This window comes from Mustela lutreola, chromosome 1 (genome assembly GCF_030435805.1).
Source record: "Mustela lutreola isolate mMusLut2 chromosome 1, mMusLut2.pri, whole genome shotgun sequence".
NCBI classification, from domain to species: domain Eukaryota; kingdom Metazoa; phylum Chordata; class Mammalia; order Carnivora; family Mustelidae; genus Mustela; species Mustela lutreola.
The window spans coordinates 191,337,320-191,364,744 of NC_081290.1; the positions used below are offsets into that span (position 1 = coordinate 191,337,320).

The window sequence follows — 27,425 nt, forward strand, 5'->3', positions numbered from 1 at the left end:
CAGCACCCTGGGAGAAGCACTCAAGTTCAGACAAGGGAGCAGACACAGACATTTACAAGCTTCTGTTGCCTTTCAGGTCTCTCCCTCTGGATCTCTGGGTTCCCTCTCTGTCCCTCCTGTCCACAGCACCATGCCTGGAACAGGTGAGCTTTGCCATGGGGTTTCTGAATAGCTCCAGAAGCCCTTTCAACAGGGGGACAGTAGAGGTGAACAATAACTGCTTAGGTCAGCATTCCTTAAATGTCTTTCGAAGGCTATGAAAATCTGTGCTAGAAAAGAAGGGTTCCACCATCGAGTGAGTTTGGGAAATGCTGAAGAAGCCAAGTTGAAAGCGTCTGCTTTCTGTCTCATTTGCCACACTTCTCTGCACCAGAGGGCACTTAACAGCCCTGAAGGAGCTGTATGGAAGGCAGGGTCTTCCAAGCCAGTTTCCTATAGAACTCTACTTTTCAAAAAGTACGTAGAGCCTTTCAAAGAACGAGGAAGGTGACCATCTGTCTGGATGTGCCCAGGGCAGTCAGTGTCTGCCTCTTGTCCTGACCTAATGATCGAGAGCCCAGCTTCCCATTCCTTAAAGTCCCTTGGCTTGCTTGGATGGTAAGCTATCCGTCACCTTACTCACAGAACACTGTTTGGGAAATCCAAAAACGAGAATCCAAATCTGCCATTTCCAGAAGACAAAAATGTGTTTTGGGGAAGTGAAACAAGGCGCCACGGGCCAGGGTTAGTGAATGGCCAGGAACCGAGACTTGGGTCTCCTCTCTCCTGGCTGTGCTCTTTCTAGAAGACTGTGCATCTTTTTTGTGGAAATGGGCACACCGGAGAGGCTGTGCTCTCAGATTCTCTTTCCCTCCTCTGTTCATTGTTCTCTCTCTCCTCCCCTCCTTTCCGAGAGCCCTTGTTCTGGGCCCCTCCCATCTCTTGGTCTGGGGCTACGTATGCCCAGCCCAGGGTGTGTCCTGGAGTAGGATGATTTTGGCATCTGTCCTTTTGCATTTGGCAAGTCTTGGACCTGCAGAACCAGCCACACCGTTCTCCAGGGCCCGTGCTGGGAAGAGCATTTATGATGAGAGCCCTCTGGGGCCGGGTGTTGAAGCTAATGTCCCCGGAGTGGGCAGATGGGTGGGACACAGGGAGGAGTGGGAGTTCTCTGGGGAGACATGTCTGAGGGCCATGTCAGGAGGTCCCAGGACCCAGCAGCATTATTTTCCCCTTGTTTTTTTGCCTCTGTTCATCCTCAGTAACGTCATCCTGTTCCCCTGGGAACAACAGCAGGCCTTCGTCTCCTGGCTCCGGACTCCACGCCAACAGCCCCACTGCATCTCAAAATAACTCCAAAGTGGCAGTGAGCTCCTCCAGTTTTAACTCTTCGGGGTAAGGTGGAAGAGAGAGTTCCATGACATTCTAGCAGGGTCAAGGGACATGTGAGATGTTGGGTCCATACCTCTGAAAAGAAAGCTTGTCACAGGACTGGAAAGGGGAGTGGGGAGACGGGTGGGGGTGGGGGGCTGTGTGGAGAGCCAGGCTGGACCATATCCCTAGGGAGTGGGCTTTAAAGAGAAACTTCGGCCAGTGAGCAGTCCTGGCAAGGAACTGATGTCAACAAAGCCAAAATTTCCATCCTCACTGGGAGGGTGGAAATTTCCAAACACTCCTATTAGAAAGGACCAGGTCCTTCAGTGGGCTTCGGAGTGCTCCACTTCCTGCCAGGAACCCTGTTCTTGGGGTGTTCTGACATGAGCCTGTGAGCCGGAGCTGTCCGTGTGGCTGACAGGAGAGAGGAAGTTTTGCTGTTCCCCGTCTGGAGCGCCTGCCTGTGAGGCAATGAGGGCAGCGGCCTCGGGGGCCCAAGAGTCTGCTCTAAAAGCTATTCTCAGAGCAGGTGCCTTGAGGGAGTCTTCCCTGACTCAGAACAAAGCAGAGGTTTGAAAGTTAGACGTTACCTTGTGGGAAGAGATTAATCCACTTGACCAAAACCAGGCCATTCAGCAAAGGCAGCCAGCTCTTACTGGCCTACAGGTGCACAGTGCAAAATATTGGGACTCCTCAACCACTCCCACCAAAAAAGAAGGAAAAATCTATATAATGTATGTTTTAAAAACATTTTGAGATAGAAGTCACACACCATAAAAATTACAATCTAAAACGTGCGATGCCTGGATTTTAGTGTCTTCACAATTTTCTATAACCATCACCATAATCCAATTCCAGAATGTTTTCATGACCCCCAGAAAGAAACCCCATATTCCTGTTAGGAGTTCACTGCCCATTCGCCTCTTCCCTCAAACCATTAGCAGCTTTATGGTTGACTTGCTTTTCCTTCCTTCCAGATCTTGGTACCGATGGAATCATCCCACCTACCTCCACTGAGACCAAAAAGTTTCTCGGAATCCACCTGGCCCTGTATGCCCCCCTGGAAGGAAGGGAATCATGCCCTCTCTGAATGGACAGATTACTGTCAGAAGAGTGGAAGAGAATCCCCACTGCCATCCCAAGTTCTTGGTTCTTCAGGTGTGAGGGCCTCCAGAGATCCAAACTGTGACTAAACCATGTGCTGGCTCCCAGTGCTCTTGAAACACATTCCCCCTCTCCCCGAGGTGTTCCCTGTTTTCACCTTCTTTCCCCGTGCTCCAACCCTCTAGCTCTAAATACTTCCCATGGTTTCCCTGTGGCAGTCGTCTTTCCGAGAAAGGATACCTTGTCATTATTTTCCAACTCATCCATGGGCTTCTGGGGACAGTGGTTTGACTGGTGTGCCAAACAACCAGAGGAAGAGATTATGGCTTGACTCTGAACTTGGCCACAATCGCTGAACTGATCTCTAAATTCTGTGAAAAGATTGGAATCTGATGTCTCCACCAAATCCTGGATGCTTTCTGTTGAGCAAACCTTTTCGACCGAATCTTCATTTTACTCCAGGTTTTCTGTAGCTCCGACCCCTTTTCTAGAACCGAATCCACTCATGATGGCCTTTTCCAGGTTCCCTCCTTTTAACAGAAGGCCGAGCCACCCTCAGTCCCCTGGGCTCATTTCTCTGCCCATAGGTGCTTTTCCGTGTGCTACACCTGCTCCAGAGTTCAGGAGTGTTATTCCTTCTCTCCTTCCTTGTCCTTATCTGGTCCCCCCCCCCCCCCCCCGCCCTCCCGGCTGCAGGAGGAGGAACACAAAAGCAAACATGTAACGATTATGTTGGCAGATTCCCTGTATATAGCCCCTTCCTGTATTTGCAGCTACCTTCCCTCCATCATGTGGAATTTTCCAGCAAAATGTTTAACTCAGGTGTGAATTTTGAAGATATCTCTGTAATATTTTATCTCCTTTTTAAAAAAAGAGAAAGAAAGGGAAAAAAATGCCAAAGTGTGAAATACTGTGCTAGCTTCCACAAGAAGAGTTCCCACATGGGCTGGGAATGTTTGTTGACTTCTCGGGAACATTATCTCTAGTCTCCTTCTTTGTGGGCCAGTGTGTAGAGAAGCAACATGAAGCCGTTCCAGCAATGGTAACTTTTTTTTAGGGAAAAAAAAAAAAAAGAAGAAAAGAAAAAAGACTGTATATCCAAGAAAATGTTGAGATTCTAAGGAATCTCTCTGTTCCTAAATAAATTTGTATAGTTATGATATAAATGATTCCACTATTGATAAGAAAAGGTTTAGATCATTGTTCTGTGTCTTTTCTTGAGGGGAGGGATAGGAGTGCATATAGTGAAACGGGATTGGGGGAGCACCCAGCTGGCTCAGTCAGTAGAACATGCAACTCCTGATCGCAGGGTTGCCAGTTCGAACCCCACACTGGGTGCAGAGATTATTTAAAAAAAAAAAAATGGGAAGGGGGAAAATGTTTCAGGTTGGTATATTAAGTCTGTTACTCCCCGGACTGATATGCTAAAGATGACATACATACATTAATACAGGGCTTCAAAGAGTTCAGGGTTCTTACTCTTTTTGACAGAACTATCTTGAGGGCAGAGTAGCAGGAAACTGGTTGAAAGGGAGATTTTTAAGTGGGAGGATGTTAAATGTTTAAGACCAAGTCATTCAGACTTTAAAGCTGGAGGCAGAGGCTGAAAAGCTCATATTGCAGATATCCTGAAGGTCAACTATTAAATATTCACAATGGGAAGCAACAGGTATGTAAAGGAAAGCATAATCCAATAATCGAATATATTTGGCTTTTGAATGCACTGTGACTTTTGCTGAGGGGCTGAGGGACCAGGAAGCTCTCCCGGTGGTTTTTCTTAGGTTAATAAAAATTTCAATAGCTACCATTCCTGAAGGATGACCTGTGGGAAAGGGAGGCCCTTCAAAAATGTCATGGCTCATGGGGAAACACTGAAATTGGGATGAAACATTTGTTGTGAACAATACCTAAGTGCAAAATCTCTATGTAAATAATTAAGACTTAACTGTTTCCGGTGTTTGGGCCTTATATTCAGACTAATATTTCATGTCACAAAGCTGAAGAAGGAAGCCAACTTGTAGTGGTTGCTGTCTCAAGAAAAGATCCAGTTGGAAGGGACTAGGTATGCGGCCAAGAGACAACAAGAGGAGCCTTTGGGACTCATTTAAATCTATAAAGGGACAGCTCTGTGACCCAGGAGCCCATGGGTAGTTACATTGTCCATAATGCTGGTTTTCTCTCCCTTTCTTTCTTCCTTCCTTCCTTCCTTTCTTTCTTTTCCATCGCTGGATGGGTACAAACCACATACTGATTTTCATTCATTTCATCTTTAAAAAAGTTTTATTTTTTTAGAGCCGTTTTAGATCTACACCAAAATTGAGAGGAAGGTACGGAGATTTCCCATACATCCCCGCCCCTTCACATACATAGCCTCCCCCATCATCTACTAGAAAGTACTTTTTTTTTTTTTTTTTTTTTTAACCAAGAAAGAATCTACATTGACATACAGTGATTATTCAAAGTTCACAGTTCATCTTAGAGCTTACTCCTGGTGTTGCATGCGCTGCAGGTTTGGACAAAAACACAATGACCTATACCCATCCTTGTAATACACAGGGTATTTTCACTGCCCTAATCCTCTGTGCTCCACCTGTTCGCTTCTCTCTCCTACAACCTGCAACCACGGATCTCTTTACTGTCTCTAATAGCTTTGCATTTTCCAGAATGTCCTATAGTTGGAATCATAGTACATAACCTTTCCAGATTGGCTTCTTTCACTTAGCAATATGCATTGAAAATTTCTCCATGTCTTCATGGCTTCATAGCTCATTTCTGTTTAGCACTGAATAAATAATATTCTATTGTCTGGATACACCACAGTTTATGTATCCATTCCTCTACTGAAGGACATCTTCGTTGCTTCCCAAGTTTGGGCAATTAAGATGAAAGCTGCCCTAAACATCTCTGTGTGGGGTTTTGATGTGGACAGAAGTTTTTAATTCCTTTGGGTAAATGCCGAGGACCGTGATTGCTGGATCATATGGTAAGAGTATATTTTGTTTCGTAAGAAGCTTCCAAACTGTCTTCCAACAGAATGTGGCTGCACCATTTTGCACCCCCACCAGTGTGTGGAGTTCCCGTTGCTCCCATCTGCCAGCAGCTGGTGTCACCAAGCGTTTTGGATCTTGGTCATTCTAATAAGTGTGTAGTAGTAGCCCAGCTGTTTTCATCTGCATTTTCCTGATGACATGATGTGGGACATCGTTTCGTGTGCTTATTTGCCATCCGTATGTCTTCTTTGGTGAGGTGTCTTTTCAGGTCACTGACCCATGTTTTAATCAGGTTATTTTCTTATGTTAAGAAAATGTTAAGAGTACTCTATTTTGGATAAAAGTCCATTATCAGATGTGTCTTTTGCAAATATTTTCTTCCAGTCCATGGCTTGTCCTCTAATTCTCTTGAATTTGTCTTTGGCAAAGCAGACCTTTTTAATTTTAATGAAGTCCAGCTTACCCATTATTTTTGTCATGGCTTGTGTCTTTGTTGTTGTTTCTAAAAAAACATTACCATACCCAGGATCATCTAGGTGTTCTTTTCCTGAAATGTTTCAGTCTTGCATTTTACATTCAGGTCTATGATCCATTCATCTTTGAGTGGGTGTTCATCTTTGTGAAGGGTGTAAGGTCCATGTCTTGATGTGTTTTGTTTTTTGGTTTTTTTGGTGGGGGTGTTTGCATGTGGATGTTTGGTTGTTCCAGCAGCATGTGTGGAAAACACCGTCTTCTCTCCTTTGTATTTCCTTAGCTCCTTTGTCAAAGATCAGTTGAGTCTGTGTAGGAGGGTCAATTTCTGGGCTATTCGGCCACGGTTTCTATGAAAGAAATGTAGAATTGTAACCTCACTGCTCAGCCTCCAGTAGCTTCCATTATCCACTGTCTTGGACCACTGTTTAACAGTCAAACCTGGGAGCAGGACCTAATTTACTTTTCTCATATGCATGATTCTATAAAATTCCAGCAAAGTTTAACCAAAGGTTGGTTAGCTTCCTCAGCAGCTAATTAGGCACAAGAGAATCTATGGGCAAAAACCAGTCACTGTCCAGGCAAAAACAAAAAAGAAGAATTGCTCCGCTACTTTTCAAAATTTGCATACTTCAATTTTTAGTTGACTCAACAGTGGTGGGCCCAGCTGTGGGCTTCCAACGCTAAGGAATTGTGGTGAAACTCAGAGAATGAGCTTAGTTCCAGGACTCAAGTTAAGAGTCTCTGCTCTGAGGGCGCCTGGGTGGCTCAGTGGGTTAAAGCCTTTGCCTTCGGCTCAGGTCATGATCCCAGGGTCCTGGGATGGAGCCCCACATCGGGCTCTCTGCTCAGCAGGGAGCTTGCTTCCTCCTCTCTCTCTGCCTGCTTCTCTGTCTGCTTGTGATCTCTGTCTGTCAAATAAATAAATAAAATCTTAAAAAAAAAAAAAAAAGAATCCTGCTCTGAGCCCCTGGGTTTCAGGCTCAGTGCCCCTCCTCCCTGTACACTCTGCATGCACCTGCTATCTTTATGTACTGTGTTTGCTGATTCCTCTGCTTCACCTAGACTGTGGGAAGCTCCTTAAAGTTGAGGTTCTTTTTCTCTTTATCTCCATGATTAGCACTGTGCCTAGTACTGGGGCACCTGGGTGGCTCATTTAGTTAATTGTCTTCCTTTGACTCAGATCATGTTCTCAGGGTCTTTGGGATCCAGCCCTGTGTCAGTCTCCCAGCTCTGTGGGGAGTCTGCTTCTCCCTCTTCCTCTGTCCCTCTACCTGCTTATGCCAATTAATATATAAAATCTTAAAAAAAAAAAAAAGCCCCAGCGCTGTGCCTAGTACATAATAGGCAATTAAGATTTTTGAAAATTAAGTTCTCTCTCTCTTTTTTTTAACCTTTGAATGACTTTTAGTGCCCTTCACCGAGGCTAGGAGCTGTGAATACCTAATAATACAGTACACATCTATAGGGGGTTCTTCTAGTCAAGGGCAGGCAGTATATCTTGGTGGTTGAGACCATGCCCTCCAGAGCCATATTGCCTGGGTTCATACTCCAATCTGCCTCCTACTAATCATGTCACCTTGAGCAAGTTCCTTGACTGCTCTGTGCCTTAGTTTCTCACCTATAAAATGGGGATAACCACAGTAACCATCTCATAGACCTGTGAGAATTAAATGTTAATAATGTATGTAAAGTGCTTGGAACAGTGCCTGGTACAATAAGTGTTGACTGTTATTATTGTGATTATGATCACAATTATTGTCATTATTATTCCAATAAATTGGTGGAGAGTTTCCTGTTCCCTGCTCTCCCTTATAGCCCAGAACTTCTTGCGGGGGAAGGGGTGCCACTGTAGAGAAATATCTGATTTGGTAGAACAAGGGTTATGGCCAAACATATATAAGTAAATTTAATCCAAGGTAATGAAGCTTGCATGAGGATAAAATAAAGGCTCAATAAAGGCTCCAACAGAAGAACTGGCATTTATCCGCCAGACTTTAGACCCCTAGAGCCTTTTAGTACGCCTTTCTTCCCTAGAAAATGGTGGCAGCAAGAAAATACTTCCAAATCCAGATGCTAGAAGAAGAAAACTACTACAACAATTAAAAGCAAATGGGGAGAGTTGATATTTGCATACTTTCCATTCAGTGAAATGGATCCTTCCCTGTTCTGTTTCTCCAGGCTCTCATTACTTCTTATCTGGTCTGTTCCAACCCATTTGAAGCAGGTTGTCTTCTCCATTCGCCTTACAGGGACTTCCGCTGAGTGCATAGCAGTGATTCTCAACTTTGGTTACACATTGGAATTCTGAGATTCTGTGTTTCTAACAAACTCTCAGGAGCTGCAGATTTTGCTGGACTACTGACCACACTCTGAGTAACAAGGGCTTAGAGAACATGGTAACATTATATCCCCTTGCCCAATAACATCAGAGGCTTCCTGTTACCCACATCATAAGATGCCTCAGCCTGGCTTCTCAGGCTGGCATCAGAGTCACTTAAGGTCCTCTGACAGCAGTGGTTCTTAAATGTGACTAGTATCTGAATGACCTGTGGGTTATGTTTTAAAAGATATGTATTCCTGGCCCCCACATTAAGCCTGCTAAATTATACTCTTCAAGATACAGCCTACAAGGGCATTTGGAAGACACATCCTACATGGTGTAGAAGATCAGCAAGGTTTAGGCCCCAGTCGTTTCCAATACACTTTTCCAGGCTCATTTCCCATTCATCCAACCATCGAACATTCATCACATCTGCCTCCTACCAGGTATTAGAAAAAACAAAGATGAAAACAGTTTGGTCCTTACTCATGAGAGATTAGCAAGATAAATGTCAAAAGTAGATTATTAACTACTCCCCAGCCATGGTGTAAATGCTCACATCCCTACCTAACGACTTCGCTTTTTAAGACTGTCTGGGCCCCTCAGCATCCATCCTAATAAACGAATCCAGATACCCTCTTTACCCCATGTGAGCCACGTGTTTGGTCATTTCTTCCAGCTGGCTTTCCTTAGTACTAAAATAGAGCTCAAAGAGGAGAAAGGAATTACCAGAAGTGTCACCAACCACAATAATTAACATTTTTTTAAAAAAGATTTTATTTATTTATTTGACAGAGATCACAAGTAGGCAGAAAGGCAGGTGGCGGGGCTGGGGGTGGGGTGGGGAGACAGCTCCCCGCTGAGCAGAGAGCCGGATGTGGGGCTCGATCCCAGGACCCTGGGATCATGACCCCAGTCAAAGGCAGAGGCTTTAACCCACTGAGCCACCCAAGTGCCCCCACAATAATTAACGTTTATATAATGACTTCCTTGGGCCCGCCATTGTTCTAAGCAGTTTACATTGGTAAAGCGTGTAAAATTCTCACAACAACCTTATAAGATGGCTATTACTACTATCCCGGTTCTGGGTTTGAGAAAACCGAGGCACAGAGAAGTTAAGCAACTTGCCCAAAGACACAGAGTCAGTAACCAAGCCGGGTTTATTTTTAAGTCTTATATTCTACGCCAAGTTGGTAACAGGGCTGTCAGGAAAAGGACTAATTTCTAATGCCCAGGCCTAAGCCCTTTCTGGCAAATCAGTGATTGGTGTCCTGGTTTCGAAACTGAGACTCAGTGCCTAGTAGGGGGGCGAGCCCTCAGTGACTGGACGGGCGGCCCCAAACTGCGGGGACGGGGGACTGGATGGATAATTATTCAAACAAACAAACAAACAAACACGCAAACAAGGGAGGCAGCCTGCGGGTCTCACGTGACCACTAGGTCACACCCCGCTATCTCCCCCCATCCCAGCCGGGAGCGCTGGAGGAGGACCCTCCGGCTCCCTTTAGGGACTTCCCCCGTCCAGCTCGGGTTCTGGTTCTGCGCTCCGTCCTCCCAGCCACAAGGTGCCCCCAGACCCCCGGCTCCTCTTCCGCCGCCGTCAGAGCATCGTTCTCTCTCCCTCTCTCCGCCGCTTCCTGCTCCGGGAATCCGCGCTCTGAGCTCTGGGGCCGAGGCGCCCGAGGCTTCCCGGCGCGCTCGGCCAGGTAACAGCGCGGCGCGAACGGCCGCACTCCGGCCGCTGGGTTGGGTTCGGGACGAGGACGGCCCGGTCCGCCCGGCCCACTGGCGGGGAAGGAGGCGGGCAGATGGCCCCGCCTGGCAGCCGGGGGACCGGGGTGGGGGTGGGGCTCTTCCTGCCCGGGGTCGCGGGAGGCCTTGGCGGGCGGGAGGCCGGAGGTCCGCACAGGGCCGTGGCCCGCGGGCGGTGGGCGAGTCGGAGGGAGCGGCGCTCGCGGTGCCCGCGGGGCGCCCGGGTAGCCGCTCGCCCCAGCCACGCCTGCTCCGCGGCCGCGAGCCAGGTGGGCCCGCCCAGCGCTCCTCCTCCCGAATCTGGCCCTGGAACGGGAGGAGCGAGGACGGGAGCCTTGGAATTCTGAGCCGGATCGGCCACCCCAATACCCTTCCGTTCTTTTACCCAAAAGTGGGGGTGGGGAGGAAGAAAAGAAAAAAGAAAGAAACAAAAGCGGAAATCCAGAGATGGAGTGACTTTCCCAAGGTCACAGACTTGTATCTGCCCCTTACAAATGTCTATTCTTTTATTTAAATGTTTGTAAATAGACTACTGTTTCCTCTGTTCTGCCAGGGAATTAGGATTCTGGGAAGAGGGCTCTAAAAATACTAATCAGCAGATCCAAATGAGCTGATCCGTATTACTGGCCGCTGACCCTGGCATTTACAAGGAAATAAGCGAGAACGGTTCTTTTCACTCTGGGTACTTTGTATTTCTGGCCCTTGCTCTGGAAAATTGGCCTAGATGTTTTACAAAATTTATCTCAGAACTCCTTGTCAGAACTGGGCCGGATTAGAATTTTCAATCCTCTTTTCTTCTCTCTTTCGTTTTCGTCCGTTTTTTTTTTTTTTTTTTTTTTTTTTTGTTTTGTTTGTTTGTTTGTTTTTTTATGGAGGCTCAAGAGGTGAAAGTGATTTGCCCATACTTTTATTCTGATTTAGGGGCATAGACAGAATTGGAACTCAGGACTGTTATTGATACCTGCTGTTTTCTTGAATAGAAACCTGATTTCAGATGAACACTGTGCAGAACTTGACCTTGGTAAAGCCCTCTGGATAGCATTCTGGGGAGTGGTTGTGTATTGAAGTGTGTTGGTCCAGGGATACTATTTCACATGTCAGAATAGGGTTAAGCAATAAGGGTAGCCATGCAGAAAATTCCTGCTGAGATGACACAGATATCTGAAATGTTTTTGACTTTTTTATTTGTACTTTCAATAGAGGAGCTAATGAATATTAATAACAATATTTTGGTTACTTTAAGATTTTAGACCTGGATGGCTAAATTGACTCAGTTACAGTCATTCTTGGCTTGGTATACTTGTCATTCGTAAAAATTTCAGAGCGTAGCTTTCTGACTTTTTTGGTGTTTATCTGATTAACTGCCTTAAGGATATATTTTATACCTCAAACAAAACTTTCCCACTTAAACACCTTCTGCTTCTGCCTTGGTCAGTCATTGAGTTGGGTTTCAGAACTGAACAGAACTAGGATTTTTTTTTCCCCTTCCGAAATGCCTAGACTCCGTTTAGTTCCCTATTCAGGTTTACCTCAAGTTTCGATTTTAATTGGTAAACCTGTGACCCAAATCCAAACTTCAGCTGAGTCAGTATCAGCTTCAAACCACATGAAACCGCTATGCGTCATATGACCTCTTGCAGAAACCACAGGTGGTGGTACTGTTTTTTTCACGAGAGTGTCTTATTGGGATTTTTGAAGCGTGAACACATTATCTAATATGTGTATTGTATTACTCACGTTCATCCAAGGTCAGTCATCACTGGCAGGTTATTGTTGACATTTACTCATCGTAACAATATGATATGTTATCATCAGGCAGTCTACCAACTCAGAATGCAGTTCCTGGTTTTCGGTTTAGGGGTTTTTATCAGTTATCTCTAAGAAACATGGAATCAGAATCACAACCACGCTTTAATGAACAATTCTTGGCTGTGTTGATATGGAAGAAGTATTTCAGTGAAAGCAATGTTTTTGTACTATCCTAGAGTAGGAATGAAGATGATACAATTGACCCAATGCTGTTTTCTTAGGGTGCATCCTTTGTTTTTTCTGGTTTTGGTCTTTTCATCATAGGATGGCATTAGCTCTGTGTCCGCAGGTGCTGTGCAGCCTGGGGGGCTGGCTCTCACTCTACATCTCTTTCTGCCGCCTGAATAAGCACCGAAGCTTTGAGTGGAGCTGCCGGCTGGTGACGTTCACCCATGGAATCCTCTCCATAGGCTTCTCGGCTTATATTGGCTTCATTGATGGCCCTTGGCCTTTTACCCACCCAGGTAGGTGGGAGACATTAGAGGATTTTTCCCTAAGGGGTTTATAATTTGGGGGATAGTCTTGAAAGGATGGGACATTTTCACAGAATTTTTACAATATTGGAGAATATTGAAGAATAATTAGCTTTATGATTTGTATTGGGAGTCTTCTTCTTTTTTTTTTTTTAAAAAAGATTTTATTTATTTATTTGACAGAGATCACAAGTAGGCAGAGAGGCAGGCAGAGAGAGAGGGGGAAGCAGGCTCCCTGCTGAGCAGAGAGCCTGATGTGGGGCTCGATCCCAGGATCCTGAGATCAGAGGCTTATTAACCCATTGAGCCACTCAGGCGCGCCTTTGTTTATCCTCCTTAACTGTGATGTAATAATTTGTTATGCATATCCTATCATTTAATTGGTGTCTCGTTATTTATAGCACCTATATTGATTTTTAAACTGCTAGATGTGCAAGTATTACCTCCTTAGAATAAAAAAGGTTGTATCCCCTTGAATTAGTTTTCTGGGGCTGCTGTCACAAAATGCCACAGACTGGGAAGCATAAACAACAGAAACTTATTTTTTCACAATTCTGCAGGCTAGAAGTCCAAGTCCAAGTTGTTGGCTGGTTTGGTTTCTTCTGAGGCTTTTCTCTTTTGCTTGCAGGTGGCTCCCTTCTTGCCATGTCCTCACATGGTCTCCCCTTTTCATGTGTCTGTGTCCTACTCTCCTCCTTTTATAAGGACATCAGCCATGTTGGATAAGGGCCCATCCTAACAACCTCATTTTAATTTACTTCTTTAAAGGCCTTCTTTCCAAATACAGTCACATTGTGATGAGTTGAGCATTAGGGCTTCAACATAAGAATCTGGGGGGTACAATTCCAACCAGAAGTCCCCTAGGATCTGATTGTTTTTTTAATTCCTTAGGTTCCTTTTTTTTTTTTTTTAATTTCCTTAAATTTCTATATTGAGCTTCTGAGGTTTTCCCAGAACTATTCCAGCTGATATGAAAGCTGCTATTAAGCTGTATGTCTTATATGAAGGTTTTAAAGAGATTTGAACATTGAGTTCTTGGATTCATTTTTCTTGGGCTAGAAATACACTAACTCCTGGGGTTCTTTCCAAGGCCCACTTTCAAGAAAGGTAGGGCCACCAGTGCCCGGCAGTCTAACCCATTACGCTAAGAAATTAATCTGGCATCCAGGGCAGAATAACTAAAAGAGTCTGGAAACAGACCTTTAAAATTTGTTAAATAAATAAATAAATAAATACAATTTTAAGAAATAAAGAGAAAGAAGCTTTAGGGTTTTAACTAAAAAGACAAAACAGCTCAATTTTATGCTGCTCTGTAGAGAGGACACTGGGTGCTCAGATCACTCATTGAGATCCGGTTCAACAGAATAGCATTTCCCGGGCCTGTGATATAATTGGGCTTAATAAAGACCCGGGTTTTAGTTTTTAGTCTTTTGTGGTTGTCACTCAAATGCATGTGCCTGCCTGGTTCAGGAAAGCTCGGGAAACAATTGGACCTTGGTGCAAGGCATCAGGGTCTAGCCATTCAGTTTGCTTTTGTCTCGGTTTATTTCAGGCTCACCCAATACTCCTCTCCAAGTGCACGTTCTGTGTCTCACCTTGGGCTACTTCATCTTCGACTTGGGCTGGTGCATCTACTTCCAGTCCGAGGGGCCCCTGATGCTGGCTCACCACACGCTCAGTATCCTGGGCATCATCATGGCCCTGGTGCTCGGGGAGTCAGGCACAGAGGTCAACGCGGTCCTCTTTGGAAGTGAGATCACCAACCCCTTGTTGCAGATACGCTGGTTTCTCCGAGAAACAGGCCGCTACCACAGTTTCACTGGCGATGTGGTGGACTTCCTCTTCGTGGCCCTGTTTACCGGAGTGAGGATTGGTGTAGGAGCTCGCCTCCTTTTCTGCGAACTAGTCTCCCCCAAGCCCAGGTGGTTTGTGAAGGTTGGGGGAGTAGCGATGTACGCTGTGTCTTGGTGTTTCATGTTCAGCATCTGGCGCTTTGCATGGAGGAAAAGCATCAAGAAATACCATGCCTGGAGAACCAGGCGGGGCGAGGAGCGACAGCTGAAGCAGAACGGCCATCTCAAAACGCACTAGCCATGACTTTGTCCAGACAGTGGGTCAGGGTTAGTCGGCCGCGGGACCCAGGTCTGAGATACGGTGTTACAGAACCATGCTTCCAGTGAAGTTAGGTTTCAAAAAAGGGCTAAACCTTACCAGTTCAACCTTTGGTCAGTCTGCAAATGGAGCCCATACCAGTATTAAAACACGAACTTCCACCATAGCACGGTTGTAGAAAAGCGAAACTACGTGGTGGTAGTTGTGAGTATGTCACTGTGAGGTGAGCAATGCTGCATTCCTTTTAGTTCCTGGTGTCCCTGGGTCCTCTTGTCTCTGGGATGCCTGATGGCTAGACAGCTCAGGAGGGAATTTGAGAATTCCTTTGAGAATTGACTCCTGAGCAAACTCATTCCTGCTTTCCATGTAGCAATTTTTTTTTTTTAAGATTTTATTTATTTATTTGACAGAGACACAGTGAGAGAGGGAACACAAGCAGGGGGAGTGGGAGAGGGAGAAGCAGGCTTCCTACGGAGCAGGGAGGCTGATGTGGGACTCTATCCTAGGACCCCGGGATCATGACCTGAGCCGAAGGCATACGCTTAATGCCTGAGCCACCCAGCCACCCCTCCAGGTAGCAATTTTTTTTTTAAATTTTATTTATTTGACAGAGAGAGATCACAAGTAGGCAGAGAGGCAGGCAGAGAGGGGCAGGCTCGATCCCAGGACCCTGGGATCATGACCTGAGCCAAAGGCAGAGGCTTTAACCCACTGAGCCACCCAGGCGCCCCTCTAGGTAGCAATTTTAAATGAGGTCACCCCATTTACTATAAAGGGAGGGACTTTCAGGAAGAAAATGTCTGACATTCTGAGTATCAGATCAGGGAACTGGTTATGCTTACACAAAGGGAAGAGCAGAGAAAAGGAGGGGGTGAAACTGGCGGTGGGGGTGGGTCACTTCTTGAGGACCCCCTATACCAACTGTTGAGGGTCCCCAAGACACCCCCAGGTTTAGTGCTTTGCTTGGAGGATTCCCATGACTCAGAATGTAGTCAGGCTCCTAGCTGTGATTAATTACAGTGAAAGGGTACAAAGAGAGCAGCAAAGGGACAAGGTGCCTAGGGCGGAGTCCAAGGGAAACCAGGCCCAAGCTTCCAGAACCCTCTCCAAAAGTGGGATCACCCAGGATGTGCTTAATTGCTCTAACAACAGTTTGTGGCCATATGTGTAAAATATCCAACAAGGAAGCTCATTAGATGCTCAGTGCCCAAGTGTTTTATTGGGGCCCATGCCCGGCATGGAGCAAAATTCCTGACTCTCAGCAGGAAGGTAGGTGTTCAGCTGTACCATATTGTTTGCACAAACAATTTAGGCACAGTGGGCTATTCTCAGCAGTTGGTGGAGGGGGTGCTCCTGAAATCGAAATCGAAGTTCCTAGATGCCAGCCAAGGGCCAGCCTTGCAGGTGGGCCTTCCCAAGGACAGGAGTTCAGGTCTGCCCTGTTAACTCTTTCCTGCACGAAAACCAGAGAGCTAGGGCTTTGGATGAGAGATGAATGAGATGTGGACAGATTTACCAAGTCCTGTTGTACGGGTTCTGCCCTACCAGGAAAACCATGCCAATTCTCAGGGCTTTTGTGCATTAATCTCCCAGGCATGAGAGACTGGGAGTGAATTCCATAGGGATTTACCATGTGGATTCCACAGTGCTTGAGATGGCAGTTCAAGTTTCAGTTCTGCTCTACATACTGCAGACCAGAACCAGTCAAGTGTGCTGGCCGCAGGGTGATGAGGCTAATTTTTAAAATTTCATATACATTCCCTTTAGCCCTCTAAACTACCTTTTCTTTTCTTTTTAAGATTATCTATTTGATGGAGAGAGGCAGAAAGGCAGGCAGAGAGAGAGGGCGGGGGGAGCAGGCTGCCTGCTGAGCAGAGATCCCGATGCGGGGCTCAATCCCAGGACCTCGATCCCAGGACCCCAGGATCATCACCTGAGCCGAAGGCAGAAGCTTAACCCACTGAGCCACTCAGGCATCCCTTAACTACCTTTTCTTTTCACTGAAAAAGGCGCCCTTCTCTGTGGATAAAATATGACAAGGGCTGTCTTGGAAGGGAACAAAGTATTTCTTAGTCCAGTAGACTCTAATCTCACCCAAGGAAAGCAAGAAATGTAAGCTTAGAACGAGAGGTTAGGAATCCATACTTTCTGGGTTCTTTTAACTAATTTGGCTACTCACTTGCCAGATTGATTGGGCAGGTCGCTTGTGTACTCTTTGTCTCGGGTTTATACCCCGTTGTGAATGAATGAAATACCCCATTGTGTATTTCACAGCAACACTGGCATTTTATTAAGGGGTATCTTTAATGTAGGACTTTTATGGAAAAAGAAATTAAGTATTATTTATTTATTTATTGTTTATTTATTTATTTGATTAATGTATTATGTTATTTAGACCACTGGGGATTGGTATGCTCAGTTACTGAGCAAATGTGTGGGGCCACTGAAGGCTAAGCCTAAGTCAGTAGAAAGTCTCCACCCATTCTATGGTCACTGGTAATACTAACTTAATGAGTGGTCTTGAAAATGGAAGTCAGTGGCCAGACGTGGTGGAGCATTGGAACTGCATAAAGTCATCGTTGCTCTGGCAAAAGCAGCTTCCAAGGCATGTTAACAGTGGGTCTTTTAAAAGGACTGTCATCTGGTTAACGAGGTTTGCTGCACATGGAAGTAATCTGACAGTAGCGTCTCCGTCTCTTTTCTTCTGTGATCAGGATCCCCAGAAGGCTGGTGAGAGTCTTTCCAACAAAACTGTGGTCGAAGTTGGATGCTAGGGAATGCTGATTTTAGCAAAAGCCTAGTAAAAAAAGAGTGGCTTGGCGCAGGAGCTTAAAAAAAGAAAAGAAAAAGCTGGCTCTTGAATTTTGGCACAGTGCAACCTGTTCCATACCAGACAAATGAATAGGCTTAATCTGGTACCAATTTTTTTTTCTTTTTACTCCTCAGAAGTGAAGGGATTGCAGATCTTGCTGTTTTAGGGGTACTCTGATGGGAATATACTTGGGTGTCTTTTGGAATTTGAATAACCTAAATAATAAGAGAAGAAAAATTGTTCATTTCAGCTTTTCTTGATGTTTTAACTAGTAACTATGAAGGAAACTCCCTGAGAGAAAAATGGGACATGAAGGTGAGTCAGCAGTTAAGATGCCGGGTTTCTACGTCACAGATAAATGAAGGGCTAATTAACATGTGATATGGTCCAACAAAATGAAGTATTTTACTCATTTGCCTTTGGATTACTATGTAATAATTCCTAACACTGCTCAAGAAATATTTATATTTCAATGAGATTTGTACTAAATTTTATAAAAATAAACTTTTTTATCAACCCAAGTCTGCCTTTACATCTTTATTGTGGTTTTGCCAAGAAGTAAAATGAAAAGAATTCTTCTGGCTTGTAGAAATGTTGATCCATATTTATACTTATCTGTGAAATACCTCTTATCTGCTCTTACCACCAACCACTCCTAATAACTGTTTACTTTCGGGGGCAACAATCTACATACAGGAAAAGATTGCCAGAGAGAGGAAGAAATAAATTTCTTTATTTTGCCACCTGTTTGGGTAGCTGCCTTGAATTATTTATTATATTTCTCTCTCCCAGGGGTAGAGGGAGAGAGAGAATCTCAAGTGGATTCCCTGCTGAGCATAGAGCCTGGCAACCTGTGGGCTCAGTCCCACAATCCTGAGGTCATGACCTGAGCCAAAACCAAGAGTTGGATGCTTAGGCACCGCGAGCATTGCCTTGAAAATGATGATGTTGAATAGGCTTCATGAAGACAAGGTCCTCAGCTCTCTCAGAACTGTGTTTAGAATGCCTAGAACAGTGTTAGACATACAGTAGGTGCTCAATAAATGTTGAAAAACCGGATGAAGATATGGTTTAGAATAACCACCCTGCCCCCCCACCCTCTGAGGGGGGTAACCTCAAAGCATGCACCATGGATTGTGTCACCAGTGTCATTTTTTTTAGGTTAAGCGACTAATGACCATGGGCACTGTGTTCTCTTAGATTGGTGTGACTCTCCTGAAGGCATTCTTTACATATAGCCTTTATGAGTCTAGAGCTACAAGAGCTCTAAAGAGCCTTTCAAGGATGTTTTTACTCTTAGAGTAAAGAGATTTTCATCATTGAAAAAAATAGTTCTGGAATGAATAACCACTGGCTTAATTAAATCCTTTGCTTACCATCTTCTGAAGCTTTCCCACAGCAAATGCCTTCTTTGCTCACAGCTAGAACTTTGGGTCTGCTTAAGTTTGGAAAGATCTTGAAAGCAGCCTGCCAAGAGGTTTTGTATGCAAGGAAGAGAGGTGAATTAGGAAATTTTCCCAGTTTGTTTTATTCCTGAAGCTCAAGTAGTGAGGCATTCTCGAAGGGAAGAGAAGAACTCATTTTTTAAAGGCATGATTTGATGACTCATTGGGTCCAATTAATTTCATACCTACCCTGTAAATTATTAGAATCTGGCAAGAGGATTTAGTATGTTTAAGGAAGATATACGTTTGGGGATAAAGTTTGCATTTTGGTCATTTTATGTGGCTGGATGGAGCTCTTTTCAGTTAATACGCAAAAAATATGCAATTTCAGTTCTCAGGGTAGAATTATGCTAGGGTACACCAGCAGGTGGCGATGTATCCTGGTCTGATCATTAGGAAAGTGGTTTGGAACGTTAATCTGCTGCTATTCTTTCCCAAAATAAACATTACAAAATTAGCTGGCTGTGCCCTGAACTTAAAAAAAAAAAAAATCAAGCAATAAAAAGAGTCATCTTTGGCCTCTGTTTATCTTTTCCTTTTTTTACCCCGTTCTAACGTCAGCCTTAGCTCATGCATCTATTCAGGGATAGTGATCTTTCCTTGAACTGTTACAGGTTGACTTTTAGAAACAGCATTGTTCAGAGGTAACTGTTTCCCCTCTCCACAACCATTGTTTAATAAATTTGCTTTAACTCTTGATTTCCACAAAAATGCTGAGAACCCTCACCTACCAATACAGGTTTAAACCCATTAAGTCTGAAAACAGGTAAAGCGACAGTCACTTTGACATTGGCAGGCAGAACTGAACTTTTTGCATGCGGTACTTAAATTGCTACACTATGGAATTATGCAACCATAAAACTAGATGGATATCTAAACGTACCCGGTAGGGAAAAAAAAGAAAGAAAGAAAGAAAAAATATGGGAACTCTTCAGAGAACTGCTACTCTTCGTACTGGATAAATACACTTAACTTGCTGCTCCCATTTCTCCCCACGGCAAGCTTGTGGAGTCGCTGTGGAAAGCACCATGCTTTCTCCATTTGGAAATCATACATTTCATTTTGCCAAGGCAGAAGCAGCCTTAAAGCAATATTATACCAAGAAATCCTGGCTCCAATTCCCACACTCACTCCCCCGCAACCGCCCTCCCCACCCCCAGCCCCACACACCTCCCTCCTCTAACGTTCCCCAGCAGCCAGGAGTGGTGCGCGGCGGCCCCTGCCCTGGGATGTGGCCAGCAGGTGCCCAGGTGAGCGCCCAAGGCCAAACCCTCCCTTCGCTGGGGTATGCTGAGTTAGGGACGGTGTCCCGGCACCCGGACCTGAGCTCTTCGCTTCCATCAGTCACAAGCGGTCTTTAGGTGTTATCAGAAAATAAGAACAAGTACATTCCATTAAGGAATAAACGTTTCCAGGGCAAGGGGTAATTCCCAAAGAGCCTCTCATCCCGGACGCCTCCGGTCCGGGAGAGCGCTCTTTGGCGGTGTCCGGAGGTAAGCCGAGCTCGAGCTCGTACACGACACACTCCAAAGCACAGCTCCCCGGCGCTCACCGGGCCGCGGGGCCGACGCTGGGTGGGTGGGACTCCCGGGGTGGGCCGGTTCCCCCCTTCCCCCGCCCTGCAGAACTACTTTTTAGCTCCCCAAACAGGACGCCGGCGGAGGCGTCCGCGCGGCCCTGGCGCGCAGGGAAGCGCGGAGGAGACGAGGGAGGCCGGGCGCCGAGGGCGGCGAGGGCGGCGGGGTGGCCCTGCGCGCCGCGGAGGGATCCCGGGTGAGGCGGCTTCCCGAAGTCAGAGGGGAGGAGGCCAAAAAAAGTCGGCGGGGGAGGGGAAGCTCGAGCTCGCGCTGGACGCGGCCGGGGCCGGGAAGACAGAACCGGAACCGGAACCCGTGCGCGCGCCTGCGGTCGTCGCGCGGCCCCCACCGCCGGCTGCCTCCTCCGCCCGCCGCGCGCGCTCCCGCGAGGGCCCCAGGACCCGGCGAGCCGGGCCCCGCGCTCCGAGTGGTCGCTGCCGCCGCGCTGCCGCCGCTGCCGCCGACCTCCGGGGCCGGTGCTTAGAGGCCGGGCCGCACGGGAACCTCCCGCCCCTCGCGGGAACGGCCGCCTACCGGCGCGTCGGGGAGGAGCCGCCGCCGCCGCCCGTGCCGACTGCGGAAGAGTCCGGGCCTCCCAGGGATGGGGAGCAGCCCGCGGCGCTGAGAGACCAGGTTCCTGTCACCTCAGGCTAAGGGACCCCCCTCTCCCGGCGCCCGCGGTCGTCTCAGCGCCCGGAGCCTGGTGGGGGCGGCGAGGAAGACAAGAGGGGTCCCCCGGCCCGGGGACATGGAGCCGCGCGAGCCTGGCGCGGGACGGCCCGAGACGCGGCCGAGGCTGCGGCCACGAGCGGCCGGCAGCCCCCGATAGAGAGCGGAGAGCAGAGCAGCCGGCCCCGCGGCGGCGGGGACTCGCAGGCCCCCGAGACTCCGGAGGAGGAGCCGACACCCCAGCCCCGAGCTGATCCCGCCCCAGCCCCCGGAGCGATTCCCGGGCCCCTTCCCCTACGGCTCGCCGACTTCTCTCCGTGACGAAGTTTTCTCCTTGTGCCTTCCCGAGGATTGAGCTCTAGCTCTCGAACTCGCCTTCTGGCAATCTTCCTCGGTTTGTTTTGGGAAATAACCTGTTTTGCTCCGACCAACATCCCCTGTCCGCCACCCCTTCCAGTGGGACGTTCTAGATGACTGAATGGAGTTTTGAGTTGGACTTTTGTGTCCCTTACGGAGTCGGGCCTGATCCCAGAGCACTGGGGGTGGGGTGGAGGTGTTACTGTAAAATGCAAGTTGGATAAAAGGAGGACCTCTCGCCAAGGGCCCCAATGAGTGGCACACAGTCTACTATCACCGACAGGTTGGTATGAAGCTCCCCTTGCGCTTAGCTTCCCTGGATTCGGCCTGACCTAGCTAGCAGAGACTCAGTGATTGCCAATTGCCTTTGACCAGTGAAGTTGACAGGCTTAGGAGAGAGGGTTGTTTGGGAGCTCTGCAATTAGTCTGGGGTTGCTGCCAAGTTACCCAGTTGATTGAATTTGGAAATGTAGCTTTTTTCTGGAGAGAAACTTTTCTCCAGATTCTCAGCGAAGGGGTAGGTAAAGCCATGATTGTGGGTTTTCTGCCTGTAGCGGGCATTGGGATTCTGTACTTATCTTGGAACCAGAGAAAGGTCATTTTGGGTGAAGGTCAGTGCCCGAAGTCGGCTGGGGTATTGGTGCATCATTGGTTTTCTTCCTGCCCTGTAATTCTCTAGACACTGTTAGATTTTAGGAATTGCTGCTTGTGAACTTCGTTCCGAGGCCACTACATGATGATTTTTGAACTTGATCTTCTTTCAATACTGAGTTGCGTAGCGTTCATTATCTAATAATTTTCCAGAATGTTGAAATTACTAGTAAGTCACGGGCTCTTGCTGGATCTAAAAAGGGGGAGGAAAAGTCATGGGGCTTGATTTTAATTGCTGCATTTTTAGTATTTGCATTTGCATCGAAGGGATACAAACCCTAAGCGAATTAGATGGTACATGGTAGCATGGCAGGTGGATTTGTTGAGTTCTGTGAGTCCTTTCTACTGCTTATCTATGTTTCCTGGTGGTTGGTGAATTGAGCTAGATTATGGGGTTTAAATGGAGCTTCTTAACTCTTAAGGGTTATTCTTTGGACTATTAGGTTAAACAGTAAATTCCTTTACTGTGTTTAATTTCTCAATATCATTATGACATTGTATGCTGGTTCCAAATTTCAGTCAACCTTTTTTTTTAAGTCAGCATTCAAACTATTACACCTTTTTTTTTTTTTAAAAAAGATCAAATAACTGAATGAAGGGGCCAAAGAAAGCACTTTGATGAAGAGAGCAACAATGGTGCTTCTGCAGAAAATAGTTGAATTTCCTAATAAGAGTTTCACCGAAACGTCAGACTCATTTGTTGATTTTAAAAGGGCCAAATTCCATTATCATACCATAACAGCTACTCCAGAAACAGAACTTCCTCTTCCTGTTGATGCTTTCCAGTGTCACGTGAATGTTCACCTAAAAGATTCCATTAAATATTTAAACTATATTCTTTGTGTATTTTTTATCTTATTTTATTTATTTGACAGAGCACAAGTAGGCAGAGAGGTAGGCAGAGGGAACAGGGGAAGCAGACTCCCTGCTGAGCAGAGCACCGGATGCTGGGCTCTATCCTAGGACTCTGGGCTCCTGACCTGAGTGGAAGGCCGCTGCTTAACCTACTGAGCCACCCAGGCGCCCCTCCTTGTGTATTTTTTAAAATGCATTTTAGTTTTCAACTTTTCTGATTGTACCCAAGTAACAACAGTGCTTATCCTAATTTCTTCAGGTTATCCCTATTCCTTTTCCTTTCAGGGTTTTTTGCTACTGAGAAGTCACTGTAATGGGTGTGTGGGTAATTGTTTTTATTTTCCTGGTTCATTCAGTTCTCGCCCTCTGTGTTGAGCCTTTAGATAAGAATTCTTATTAGGATCTAATATAGTATTGGTAGTTTTTATTGTGATACTAGGGGTGCTTAATTTTGTAGAATCAAAACCTGGGGTCACCAGCTCATGTCACATGAAAATCACCTGATAGCACCCACATAATAATCTTCGTCCTTTCTGCTTCTCAGAGATTTGCTTCCTTTTTTTTTAGTATCATGGAAATAAAATCTTGGGATTTGGAATTTTTTAATGAGTTAGATGAGATATAAATATACAGTAAACATGCCATCAGTGAAGGTCTGTTCTTTGCCAGGCCCTGTGCTAGGCACAAAGGATTAAAAGACGAGTATTCTAAGTGTAAGATGAATCTGCAAATTGGTTTGGGTATTAATATCCTTGAATTAGTTCAGGTGCTTGTTGATCTCACATACTTTTCTAAACTGAAAACAAACTTCAAAAGCCGCTTAATATTTAATATGCATTAAGAGAGTATGGATACCTGTATCCTAGGAATTTGTGCTAGTTTTTTTTTTTTTTTTTAAACAAGATTATTCTTGCGTGACTGTTACATTTTCTTTAAACACATATAACTCTGCAAATATCAAGCATCCATTTGCTCATTAGGAGAGTAGTTGTCCCTGATTTGAATATATGTTGGGGTTAAATCTGGAAGCCGTGGTGTAATGTTATTTTTTTCCCAGTACGTTAACCAAGTTATGAGTATACTGTAGTTCTTAGCTTCTTCTCAGCTCTGTCTACCTCATCCTCTTTTCTCAAGGTCTAATTCCAGTGTACTATAGGTGTATTTTGCTGATACTAGAGCTATTGGCAAATTAACAGTGCCAGTGTAGCTTTTTAAAGATCCTTTCAAGTTTGAAGTACTGTATGTGGTATGGCTTTGTTTTGTAGAGTGTGCAGACCCACCAGGCCAGCTGTGTGAGTTAGAGTTCTTTCATTGTGGTGCTTCTGACTACAGAGTCTGTCTGTCCTCATTTGAAATCAGACTAGCTGGTTTTGGGCGTTGTTCTGTTTTGCAGTTTGTGGCAGGCGACACATGGCTGAACAAGATAAGAAGGGTTTTATTCTTGTGTTAGGGACGTGCTGGGGCTGGGATGGAATTCAGCTATGTTTAGGCTCTGATTGGTCACTGTGGATACTCAGAACTCTGTTATATCCTGTTATTATTTTACAGTTAAATTAACACATTCATTTACTCCCTTCTCTTCCTCCTCCGTCTTCTACTCTCCAGATCCCTCACTCCCTCTTCCCTTCTTAAAAGGTGTAGTCGTCAATTTAAAATTCAAACTATGTTCATGGTAGCTACTGTTTTTATGTAGTATATCTGAATAGTGTTTTTTTTTTTTTTAATCTAAGCAGCTTATGAATACCATCTAGTGTCTTGCTTTGTAACTTCTGTGAGACATATAGTTTTCCACTTTTAGAATCAGCCCTAATGATTGAAGTGGTAGAAATATCTGATTGCTCTTCTTCAGTTTGCACTGATTGTGTATTTAGTCTTAAAATATATCCTAATTGTTTGCAGTCCTCTTAGACGCTTATCTTCTGTCCCTGACAATTTAGGGGTCTTATGGCACTTGGAATTTCTTCTGAGAGATAGAGAAGGGAGAATCCTCTTTCAGTGGATTTCCTAAATGATTTCAGACTAGATTTTAGAAAAGTGAATTTTCAGGGACGATACAGGTGGGATTTTGTTATAACAATAAATGGATCTTTGGTCTAGGACTTAGGGATTTTGTTGTTTTGATTGGTAGATAAAGGTTTTCGGTATGTTGGCATTTTCTTAGTACTGAGTTCACGTGTAAACTTGTTTAACTTAAGCAAACTTGTGGTGAGTGTGTAAAGCTGTGACTTTATATGCATATACACAGTAATTGACATTTTCATCCAGGTTACCTTTTCTCCCATCATTGCCATATAATGCTTTTTGATTAAAAAACAAAACAAAACGACTCCTGTATGTGTGCTATTTCAGGGTTGTCTGAGTCATCTGCAAACTTGAGTTATTTGTACCGTTTATTTGTAAAGTCAGTCATTTGATAAATACAAAATTGAGATTAGGGACCAGGGTCACAGTGCTAGCTTTATTTCGGTTTAATGTTCTTCCAGTGCAGTATAAAATCCTCATTCATATAGACATGCAATAGTACATTTACTTGAATATGTTTACATGAGTCAACATGTAGAGTAATCTTTTAAAAAAGTGCAGAGCTGTACTCTTCCTGATTAATGGCACATTTATAAGATGTTCATATTTATTTGGTGAGGTGACAAAAGAATCTATCTGAATCATTGCAAAAATATGGTAACCTGGTAATGCTGCTTAACACGTTGGTGGTTTCTCGTTAAAATGTGGGAGATAACGTTGAGTTAATACATTTTATTTATTATAAATTATATTTATTATACATTTATTCTTATATATTTATCTGTATGACTATAAATACATTTTATTATAAATTTTAACGAAGTTTGCATTTTTAGTTTAAAAAGTGATATTTGAGGCAGACATTTATGAAACTTATAGATGGTGGATTTTACATCTTTTTCTGAGGAGCATTATGATTCGAGAGAAAACAGAACATCTTTGAGTAGACATATGTGGTGTCCTCTTCTGAAAGCCATCTGGAAATGAGTATGAATTGCCTACGAAACTGATACAGGTCGAAGAAAGCAGAATATTTTAATGGTTTTCCAGAGGTTATTGGAGAGACTCTTACATCCTGGTCATCTGACAAAATTATGAGAAATGTTTCTTATCATGTAATTGCTTATCTCCTAGAAATAGACAGTGTCACATTTTCAGGAACAGATTGCTGGAGCATAACTTCTTTTACTCTCCTTTGTTAAAATTTGATGATGTTTTAAAGTTTCACTTGAAGACCTTCTCTTTTCCCTTTTAATAACTGAAGAGTCCTCAAAATAGTGGCATTTGAACCGAAAGTTTAAAATGAGCAAAATTATAAATATTTTGTTTCTGAGTAAAACGCTCTGGCGTATGTAAGAGTATCTTATTGTAGTGTAATTCTTTAACATTTACAGTGTTCTGACTCCCCATAGGGCAGATCATTATTTATATTTAGGCAACTCATGCAGTTTAAGTCAAGATGATAAAACTGGAAAGGAGAGACCCACGATTTTAACCTAGATTTTCTGACTCTCAAGTCCCCCACTCTTTAGTTGTAATTATTGTCTTTCTCTGTGTTATTTTTTTTTTTTCCTGTCCTACTTTCCTTCAGTAATTTTCCAATCTGGCCAAGTTAGTGCCGGATTTTTCTCTTATAGGATGTTTTCTCATACTTTATCTGTTCTAGAGGATCAAGCTCTGGTCATTTCCTCACGAGACTGATCAACAATCTGGTAGATCTAGTCCTCGGGAAATTTTTCTTGATCTTTAGCTCAAACTTTTAATTTGTCCTGTTACAAGTATATACTTGCTGTAGCAAGCTAAATAATGCTGTTGTCCCATTTTATGTTTATACAACTCTAAATGGTTCAGACAGTTAACCATCACCCTTTCCCTACCCCCACCCTATCCTTTGCTTAGCCAAGTTTTATGTTCTGTTGACTTGTTGTTGAAAAATCATCCTGTCCCTCTTAAAGTTTTATTAGCTTTTCCCCAATTGGTCTCCTAGTGCAAAATTATTTTTTCCTTAGCTGTACTCCTAGGGCAAAATGTAGTGTTCTGTATTTTATCTTTACCCATATTCTACAGCAGCAAGTTCCAACTTCAGTTTAATGTAATCAGAGGGGCTAGTTTTCTCTAGGCATAGCCCAAGATTAAGGCTAAAGAGATTCTGAAGTTCATTTTAATTCACTTTTATTTTACTTTTTTGCCACTGTGTTTATAAGAACTATTACTAATTACTAGAGACCATAAAAGAGGGAAAAAGTGCATATTTAAATTATAAAGTACATAAGATATAGAGCTCTTCAATATTTTGATCTTTTTCATTGAACTGGAAAGGAGAGACCCACGATTTTAACCTAGATTTAAAATTTAGGTTAAAATTACTTAAATAGATGTCTTTGTTCTTTTGTATTTTGCTAGCAATTTTGTTTCCTCAAACTTTAGGACTTTAGAAACATGCCAAAGTTAGGGCATTTTTCAACTTAGAATATGTGGAATACCAAGATAGCCGTATATGAAGGATTTTGTGAGGCAGCTTCTAACTCCCAAGAGAACCTTATGAAGCTAGTGACTTAGAATAATTTTTAGTTTTTGATTCAGTGGAGGTAACATATGATGGTCTGAAGGTCAGTGGCTTTGCCTAAATTGCGTAAGCGTACATTGTTGA

General features: G+C 44.5%; 3 protein-coding genes across 9 annotated transcripts in view; all 3 read left to right on the plus strand.

Annotated features, from left to right (window-relative positions):
* LOC131837220 (POU domain, class 2, transcription factor 3) overlaps window positions 1-4,988 on the plus strand; it is a 105,081-nt gene extending 100,093 nt beyond the window's left edge. For both annotated transcript variants that reach the window (XM_059183423.1, XM_059183426.1), the window contains 3 exons: window positions 77-143; window positions 1,242-1,374; window positions 2,331-4,988. In XM_059183423.1, coding sequence (XP_059039406.1) covers window positions 77-143; window positions 1,242-1,374; window positions 2,331-2,370 — 240 coding nt within the window. In that variant the 3' untranslated portion in view covers window positions 2,371-4,988. The remainder of the gene's footprint in view (window positions 1-76; window positions 144-1,241; window positions 1,375-2,330) is intronic.
* Window positions 4,989-9,670: 4,682 nt separating this feature from the next.
* Window positions 9,671-17,720, plus strand: TLCD5 (TLC domain containing 5). 3 transcript variants are annotated; one of them, XM_059183456.1, is made up of 3 exons: window positions 9,671-9,947; window positions 12,078-12,266; window positions 13,828-17,720. In XM_059183456.1, exon 3 carries the CDS (start codon window positions 13,932-13,934, stop codon window positions 14,364-14,366), a length of 435 nt encoding a protein of 144 aa, XP_059039439.1. In that variant the 5' UTR covers window positions 9,671-9,947; window positions 12,078-12,266; window positions 13,828-13,931; the 3' UTR covers window positions 14,367-17,720. The 3 variants fall into 3 exon arrangements, with proteins under 3 accessions (XP_059039439.1, XP_059039435.1, XP_059039436.1); XM_059183452.1 differs by having other exon boundaries at window positions 9,827-9,947; window positions 12,067-12,266; XM_059183453.1 differs by having other exon boundaries at window positions 9,862-9,947; window positions 12,092-12,266.
* A 3,672-nt stretch (window positions 17,721-21,392) lies between these two features.
* ARHGEF12 (Rho guanine nucleotide exchange factor 12) overlaps window positions 21,393-27,425 on the plus strand; it is a 144,314-nt gene continuing 138,281 nt past the window's right edge. For all 4 annotated transcript variants that reach the window (XM_059183432.1, XM_059183434.1, XM_059183445.1 and 1 more), the window contains exon 1: window positions 21,393-21,530. In XM_059183432.1, coding sequence (XP_059039415.1) covers window positions 21,499-21,530 — 32 coding nt within the window. In that variant the 5' untranslated portion in view covers window positions 21,393-21,498. The remainder of the gene's footprint in view (window positions 21,531-27,425) is intronic.